Raw genomic sequence first — 9,363 nt, forward strand, 5'->3', positions numbered from 1 at the left:
ATATTATCTTCCACAAATTTTTGAATCCCATGCGAAATAGAATGACTCACCGGCAAAAAAATCCTAAAAAAATGCTCCATATGAATTTTACTATATTAACATCGTGTTTTGTTGCTCATGACTATGTTCTCTATTGGTGTCTTCATCCACCGGGAGTCTATCTGTCATCCGACAATGCCTTTGCATGTCGAGATTTTTATCTTGCAAGAACGTCTATTCTGGTAATTTTTCCACCCTGGTTCGGTGCTCCTCCGTGGGTTGTTTGCTCTCGCTCATCAAATTTCCTAGGGTTTCTACTACATCGATATGGGAGATGATAGTGATTTTAGCAAAGCAGCAAGGAAATCAGTTGAAGTCCATCTAGATCATCAGAAACTCCATGAAGAAGTTGTGAAATAATTCGTGTGAAGATGTGGCTCAATTTTACTCGAGGAAAGCCTTAGGAGTCCGAGACGGAAGGCGTCGATTCTTAGCCAGCTCGGTTTGTACGTATCCAGCATTGTAGTGGTGTGGAAAATTTGGTGGCAACGGTGAGAGGCGGTTAAGGGTGAGCAGATGTTGAATCCAGTGAATAGAACTTTGCAATCCAAGCCATTGCATCAAATTACATTAGGGCTGTTGCTAGTGTAGAACTACAGTAAATATCATGGCTAAATATTATAAGCTAAATATTGATGTGGCTTACTTTGAGAATGAATCCGAGGCAGCAGCAACCATGCTGTTGGATGATCATGTGCATGCTATACAAGGAGGTTTTGGTTTCTAAATCATCTCCTCGATGCTACAACAACGGAGGCCATGGCTCTTCAGAAGGGTCTGCATTTTATCGAGAACTCAGGATGTTCTTCTGTCATTGTGGAGTCATATTTGTTGGAGCTTATGCATGCCTGCAGTTGTGTCATTGAAATCTGTAGCCATACACATCTATTCTCACAGATTATTTCCAAAAAACTCACCAAGTTAGATTAGTTTATTTCGAGCATTATCCTTCACGTGCAAATTGGCAACAACCTTGAAGATTGCATCCGCCAATGAGATACATGGCTAACGGTTCATCCCTTCAGCTTGAACTTTTACCTGAACATATTAGGAAGGTGGAGGAAAAGATAGGTGAGAGCACCTCAAAGGGTCTTGCTTCTTCGTTGTGTCTCGTTACCCAACCGGAGGAGAAGGTGGATATGCTAAAGGCTCGCATCATCGTTCTAGAATAAACCAATGAACGTCTCCACCAAGCACTTGCTCGCCACCCTGTGCCTGATATAGAAAAAAAACCCATGGTAACACCAACTAGAGGGATGAACAAATCTCCTCGGCTTAGAATGTTAAGCTTGGGGAGATTTTGAAGCCCTTGTATCTTTCTTTATCATCATGTGTGTTTACTTTATAGTTTAACTTAATTTGTTCTCATAATAAGTTGAATTGCCAAGTTTCTTTTTTATCATGTTGGAGTCTTTCCAGATGACTAGTGGATATGCATGATGAGAAGTTTTCATTGCTCTTTTGAGATGAATATATTAGATGCAAGATCTAGTTTTAGAACTACTCCATCTTTACTTCCGCATAATTATCAGTCTTCCACATCTCAAGTGTCAATTGAATAGTGAAAGCTAAGAACAATGAGATTAAAGTATGGTTCTGGGACGTAATTCTGAATACAATTTATTAAGAACAAGAAGCGGGAAAGCCAAAGTTGTCAAAGTGTTGAGAATGATCGTTGAAATTTGCAAGGCTCATTTTTCATTTATCCTGGTAGTAAAGTATGCATAGCTTACGTGTTACAAGTTAAAGATAAATGATTGTGACATGGGAAAATAAGTCCGCTTCCGGAGAGAAGGTGAAAATGAAAAACGCTAAATCTGAAAATAAATCAAGGGTACAAATGCTTCCTAAACAGTAATGAGAGCCCTCGTAACTTGCTCGGTTGAAGTAAAGATAACTTATTGCATAAAGTTTCTATACCTATGTTAATGAATCGATTACTAAAGGAGTGGAAGCTTTCATAACTTTTTTGATGGTAACAATATGCGTTCATCATGATCTTGTATTTTATGTGAATGTAGACTCGATGCAATGGATTCATTCATTTACATTTATCCTCACCTCATGAACATGATGGCCTTGTTCTTTTAAGTTGCGGACAAGCAAAAATCTAAACTTGGGGGAGTTGGTGACCCAAAATTGCATCACTTTTTTTTACTTTTAGTTATGTGCCATAGTCATAGTATTTGTCAGAATTTTATCGCGTCCACGCACCCTTTTATTTGATTTTTTACAAGGATCTTAACCAAGAAGGAGATCTGTAGCATTAAATGAGGAAACACATGTATATTGGTGAATATCACATTAATTGACGTCGTGCGGACCTATCATAAAGAGGAACGATCAAATGGAGCAATTCCCAACTAAAACATAGCCTCCATGGAGAGAAGACGGTGCCTGGTACAAGCGCCCCCGCTTGTACCAGCGCTCGTACCAGGTGGTGTGCCTCCTACTAGTCAACTACTTTATCTTGGTGTTTCAAGTCACTAGGGACATCACTAGAGAGATAAAAAAATCAAGAACCAAGAACACTAGCTAGCCTTCGGAAGGGATCCGGAGGGGTAATAGATAAAAGGGATCGGCCATGCTGTCCTCTCAATCAATGAGACTCTAACATCAATCATCTTCATCCATTCATCCCTTTGTAATACAAAACCCTAAGTTGATCCCTACGTGTATTACTTTGATCATTCGTCCATGATCACCATGATTACCTCTTTGATGATGTTTTTCTTGATGTCCAAGTAAAACCCCCGGTTCTCGGGGATATGGGTGAACCCTAGGATGTTTAGGTGTTGAACAACGATAGGATTCAACATCCTCTTTGTATGTTTATGTTAACAATCTTACCGATTGGGTCAAGTCAACCACTCAACATTTTCCCTTAGGGACGTGAAAGTTATTACTATCGACGAATGGTGGATTTGCGGAGGTAATGCAGTGACACAAAAGATATTTCCCTCGTTTCATGATCACTTGATAGCGGATTATCGAATACCTCCTTAGCTACGTTCACGGAAGATCCTTAATCATCGTTGTCGCAACCTTTTATGGGGAGGAATGGTGGTGGCGTATGTGATACATGGTTGTGGCATGTATGCATGTATCTGTACGTGGCTCTACCAACTTACAGAAACATATATAGTGGCTTAGTTCCAAACCTAGAACTGTGCGTTCACATGTGTTACATTAGATACATACTAATAAGGAATCTAGCATTCACATGTGTTACATCAGATACATACAAGTAGGGAATCTAGACTCCCTGAGAATGCTTTACTGCTTCGATTTCATTGGAGCCACTTACCCTCCTTTGCCCTTTTATTCCAATCTAGCACTTTAATTACTTTTAGCCGCCAATCACTTGCAATTCTACAATCTGTGTTTCCCTTTTGCTTTGTATTGTAATTAACTTGTAGACACATCTCTGCAAGCCTCTACAGGAGGCAAAGACCATTTCCTCAAAAAAGCTACAATTGTAGTCTATGCACTTGCAGATCATCACCGCCGAACATGCGGCGGTAGAGCTCCTCAACGGAGCGGCGACAGAGGCGAAAGGTGGGATGGTCACGTAATTGGGAAGTAGGTGGCGCGGGGAGGCTATGGGAGGCAGAGAGGCAACTCGGCATCGGCGAGGGCTCGCTTTGGCTCACCGGTCCGTAGTAGTGGTGGCTGGCGCTTGGCCGTTGGATCAGGCGCCGACGCCCATCTTGAGGTGGGGTTGGATCTAAGGTGGATGGAGAGGGGATTAGGCCTAGGATTTTGGTTCCAAAAAGACAGGGAATGTTTTCCTTGTACACAAGGGCTAGGGGGCTGGATATGTGCAGTAAGGTAGGCTGACTCATTTCGCAAATTTTAATTATAAATAATTTATTAAATAAAGGTTGCAACCAAATATAATTTAGTTAGAGCATCAAACAAACTTTGAATTGAATGGAATTATAAATGTGACTTCTCTAGACCATATCAAGGCCATTCAAAAATAATCAAACTATTTGGACTTCGTTTAATATGTATTTAGAAAATAAATCTGTTTAATGTAATAAATGGGTTTGAACTATGAGTGATAACTAGGATTGGGCAAAAATAGTGAAATAATTGAGATAGCTCCCAAATATCACAAAAAGACCATCTGCAAAGTGTGAAGGTGGGCCTCAGACTAAAACACCAAAATGGAGAAGGGTTTACTTATTCACCATTTAGCAAAATAGCAAAATAAAATATCTAATGAGTAATTTAAATAGTGTCCAATCTATATCCGTCCATCAGTGATGCTAATATACATGATCACTGGCTTGACGAAATACGAAATAGGTTAAATACGCTTATAAGGGTGGAATCGTCTGCCTTATTACAGCCGCATTGTCCATGTATAAATTGCATTATTTCTAATGGCAAACACTTTCTTGTTTGCAGGTCGCTTTTCGTTGTACACATCTACTTTGTATGTGATCTACGATGCATCGAACATAGTACCAACTGTTGCTTAAGATGGTGCGTACGAGTTTGGAGGGAGGTGGTCACGGAGGTTTTTACCCAACATTAATAGCAACATGGTCTTTAGATTGGTCCACTTTCTCCTATGATATAGACTTAGTGTCGGTCCCATAGGATTTCACCGCCGCCATTGTGTCGTTATACCTTTTTATTTTTGTTGAACTTGTTTCTGTAGGCTGTGTGCATAGCTATTCAGAGGCCGGATATCGCTTCATATGTATGTTCCACTTGATGCTACATTTTGAGTTAATAAAAGCATCATTTGTTGAAAAGATGGTTTTGGATTTAAAATTGCACTATGTAGGTATAGGATAAAATGCTATGCTTGGAAGTTTGAAACAGTCCATTAGTCTTGATAGGACATATACTAGCAAAAGAGCCCGTGCGTTGCAACGGAAGAAAAAAAATACCACATGCCCTAACCCAATAAATTAAATCAGGGACGTCGCAGTAATTTATATACCAGAAAAGGTGTAATCAAAAGGATAATTTATAAAGTCGAACATGAAAACACATTTTTGAGTTTGCCGTGTGTACCCTAACCCGTGTATATATATTAATACAACATTGTCTAATCCTTATCCACCTATGGATGATGTTCGTCTCGTTTTCAGTTTTCCGCCCCCTTATCTACAAATTGCCATTCCTCATCCTCTTCACCCAGCACCGCTATGCTCCATCTTCCTCTTCCTCTTACCTCAACCCCACCCAGCGCTCTGCTCCGATTCTTTCCATTATCATTATTATTATATTGTTTGCTCTATGTTATTTTTGCATTGCATCATGACATCATGTCATCACGTCATTAAATAATTCACACCATTTTTAAAACTATGATGATATTCATAATTTAATTTGAGGCCTCCTTTTATTTTATTTTTATTGCTTTTCTTAGTTCCATTCCAATGTTTCACAAATTCCCATGCTTTTTTCTACTTCAAGCTTAGCCTCTAAACTTTGCCAAGAATTCTTTAATCATTTAACCAAGCTCCATCAAAAGTTCCATGATTTTTGGGAACTTCTAATTCAAATCAAATTCAAATGAATTTGAATTTGACTCTTCCAGTTTGGGTGAAACTTATTTTGTTGGACTAATTATAAATCTTAGGATCTACAAAAAGTGTTTCAACATTTTCTGAACACACTGGCTATTTCTTTTCTTCTCTTTTTCCTTCTCTCTATTTTCTTTAAAGGTAGAGAAAATGGAAAGGAAAGGAGAGAGAGAAGGCAAGCAGGCCAGCCGCAGCCAGCCCAACCTGTGAAGCAGGCCTACCAAGGGCCCAGACAGGCCGCCTCCATAACCCTAGATCCCCCTCGCACTCGGATCCCACTCCTCTCGTTCTCTCCCTCACGCAGCGCCGCCAGGGGAGAGGACCAGCGTGCCCTCGCGCGCCACCCCCCAGCTCTCGACCCCGACCGCCGCGCCATCGGCTGACGTCGGCGAGCCGCCTCTCCATGCCCCCCCCTCGCGCTTCCTCCCTGATTCGCGGCACCCGCGCACTCCCGGCCCCCTCTCTCATCCTCTCTTCCCTTCTCTCTCTAATCTCTCTCACACGTTGTCTCCAGGGAGCCCGCCATGGAGGTCATCGCCTCTCTGTCTCGATTCGTCCGCCGCCGGATCCACGCCGGAGCAGCGAGCCAGCCATGGAGGTCATCGCCTCTCCGTCTCGATTCGTCCGCCGCCGGATCCACGCCGGAGCAGCTGGATCCGCCGCGTGGGCCACGCAGGCCGCCGCCTCTCCCGTCTCGATCCGTTCACCGCCGGCTCTTCAGACCCGGGCGTTGATGCTTCAATGCCGCTGGTGTTCCTGTGTCTTTTTTTATTCTTCTTTTATTTCTTTGCCTCGTGCCTTGGCTTGCTTGATTCTTCCAACTGACGAACACATATAAGTCGGTAGGATTTGATTTTAAGGAGCAAGGTGGGACTATTCTTACATATATAAGTTGCTAAATTGTTGCAGAACAAAAAATTTTGGAGAGGGCCCCAGGCGGGCCTATCCAGGCCCATCTGATGAGCGACGTACGTACGAGAAAATCAAAAGTGACGGACGACCAGAAGCATTAGCTGCTTTATTAGTAGGGAAAGATTTGGAAAACTAAAAGCCTACGAACTCCTACGAAATTCATCAATTCAAAAGGCCAAAGAGGTTTTCAAAAAAAAAATCCGCATTCCAAATTGGGAAGAGCTGACCTGCGTAACCACCGGTAGGATAAATATAAACCGGAGCTAGCTGACACGGATTCAACTATCAACTGTTGCATTGGCTTCCCGCCAAAAATAATATTTGTTGCATTAGCATCACACAGTCTACAACTCTACGCAGAGAGTGAGACAGAGTAGATAAATACGGGCACATGATCCGCGGTCCCATCCCCATGTGTCGTCTCTCCCTCTCTTAATTGCAGCAGCTACTTTCTACCTCACGCCGCCCCCGTTTCCCTCCATTACCACGGCAGCTCTACTTTCTCTCTCTACAGTACAGCTCGCTCGAGCTCATCTCTTTCCTCAGTTCGTTCGTCTCCCGTGTGGGGTTCCAATGGGCAAGAAAGGCCTCACCTCCATCTTCTCCAAGCTCCCCGCCGGCGCCGACGAGCCTTCTCCGCCGTGGCCGTGGCCGTCGTGCCGGAATCCACAGACGGCCTCCTTCCGCGAGGAAGAACGCCGCCGGCCCTGCAGAACCGCCGCCGCCGTCAGCAGGAGCCCCGCGGCTGCGGCGAGGCTCATCCACGGCGGCGCCGGGGAAATGTACAAGACGGTCAACTCCGTCTACCAGCTCGACTACATCTCTGCCGACGGCTCCTGCTTCGACGACGAGGAGGAGGAGGAGGAGGGGCAGGGCGTGCTGGAGCTGGATGACGATGACGGTTTCTCGACGACGACCGCGTCGGAGGAGTGGTCGGAGGCGGTGATCCGCAGCCTCGGCCGCACGTCCACCGACCGCTTCTTCGTCGACCCTCCGGGCCCGGCGTCCAACTCCATCTTGGCGCTGTCGCCTGGGAAGCAGTCGGCGGCACAAGCGGATGAGGCCGAGGAGAAGCCGCAGTCGGAGCCGATTGCGTCGACGTCGCTGGTGGAGGAGAGCGTGGCGGTGGCGGTGGACTCGGAGGACCCGTACGGGGACTTCCGGGCGTCCATGGAGGAGATGGTGGCCGCGCACGGGCTGCGCGGCTGGGAAGCGCTGGAGGAGCTCCTCGTGTGGTACCTCCGGATCAACGGCAAGCACAACCACGCACTCATCATCGGCGCCTTCGTCGACCTCCTGGTCGGCCTCGCCGCGCCGCCGGCGTCGTCCTCTTCTGCCGCGCCAACCACCACCACCACAGCGACGACGATGACGACCACCAGCGCCAGCGGCGGCAGCGGGAGCACCGCCAGCACCAGCACGTCCAGCAGCACATGTGGCTGCGAAGGCGACGTCACTCCCGCCACCACAACGACAGAGGAGCAATGCGGCGATCGGAACGGCGACGCCTCGCGCTCGCCTGCTTCATCAAGCCATAGCCTGCAGGGCAAGGACGAGGAGGACCTCGCCGGCGACAAGGCAGGTGACGACGATCTTAGCATCACCAGAAGTGCACATTAGCTTCTTGGTTAGTCAACCGGCAAAACGTCATCGGTTTTCTTTTCTTTGAGATCTCGAAAGTTCTACGGCGGCCCTGTTTGATTAGCGGCCCGCTTGGAAGGCCGGAATTTCACAAGAATTTGTGCTCCCTGTTTTCACCAAATTCTCGTGAAATTTTCGCTTTCCGAACAATCGCAACAAAATTCATGATAATGCTTGCTTGTTTGTTCATCTCTCCTTCAATTTTAAAAAAAATGCTGATACCACATACGGAGTATTTACAAATATTTTGGAGGTATAACGTTGGAGCCTGGAGGGATCCAATGTACAGTATGACGCATTAGTTGTAGGCTCCTCTAAACAGGAGTACTTACTTGAAATCAATACTGTCGCAAGCTTAAACAGCTACATTCACTCATTCATCCATGATCCATCAATTACTGCGAGTTGCTACTGATGAGGCACCGACCGCTGGTTAACGTGAATCAGAAATAAAGCTGCAGATTTCGGCGGTGCAAATACGCGCACAGCGACGTGCTGGTGGGCAGGGCAGGTCGATGCACAGACATATTTAATGTGTACAGCACCACAAGCCAATCAATTTGATCAATGTACACACATACATGTGCCTGCGTACACATGCACGCTTGGCAGTAGGACTAACCACCACTGCTACGTCTACGTGGTGATGTGATTAGACGACGAAGTACGTGTACCTAATTTCGTTGTTCTCCGTCTGGGAAAGAAAAAAAAACACGAAGTACGTGAACAGCAGAAAGCCGGTGCTAGTGGTACACGTAGTATTGATTAGCAGGCGAGACGAGAGGCCGACGTTGCGTCGATGACAGGTCGCCGTCGATCGTGGCGGTAGCGTGTGATGACTGATCGCACTGGGCTGGGCGGCGAGTTTGAATGCGGTCCATCTCTTCGGTGCCCCTCCCTGTATTCCGTGCACCCCCATGCTTTTCTCCTCAAGATATAAATGGAGTACTGATGGTCAGTGTCGGATTTCGGGTTCTGGCAAATCCTTAAGATTCGAACACTGGTGTGCGTGCGAATAATTCGCCTTTTTTTTACCTGTGCCACTTCGCCTCGCTAAGATCTAAGCTGTGGAAAGAACAACACAAGAGACATAGGGTTTATACTGGTTCGGGCCACCGTTGTGGTGTAATACCCTACTCCAGTGTGTGGTGTGGTGGATTATCTCTTGGGCTGATAATGATGAGCAATACAAGGAAGAACAGCCTCGCGAGGGTCTGTTCCT

General features: G+C 45.7%; 1 protein-coding gene across 1 annotated transcript; it reads left to right on the plus strand.

The window, feature by feature from the left end:
- The first annotated feature begins 6,942 nt into the window (after positions 1-6,942).
- LOC119286320 (transcription repressor OFP13-like) lies at positions 6,943-8,330 on the plus strand. The gene has a single exon (XM_037565694.1). The coding sequence runs from the start codon at positions 7,074-7,076 to the stop codon at positions 8,118-8,120; it is 1,047 nt and encodes a 348-aa protein (XP_037421591.1). The 5' UTR covers positions 6,943-7,073; the 3' UTR covers positions 8,121-8,330.
- The last annotated feature ends 1,033 nt before the right edge of the window (positions 8,331-9,363 follow it).

Source organism: Triticum dicoccoides, chromosome 4A (assembly GCF_002162155.2).
Source record: "Triticum dicoccoides isolate Atlit2015 ecotype Zavitan chromosome 4A, WEW_v2.0, whole genome shotgun sequence".
Taxonomy (NCBI): Eukaryota; Viridiplantae; Streptophyta; class Magnoliopsida; order Poales; family Poaceae; genus Triticum; species Triticum dicoccoides.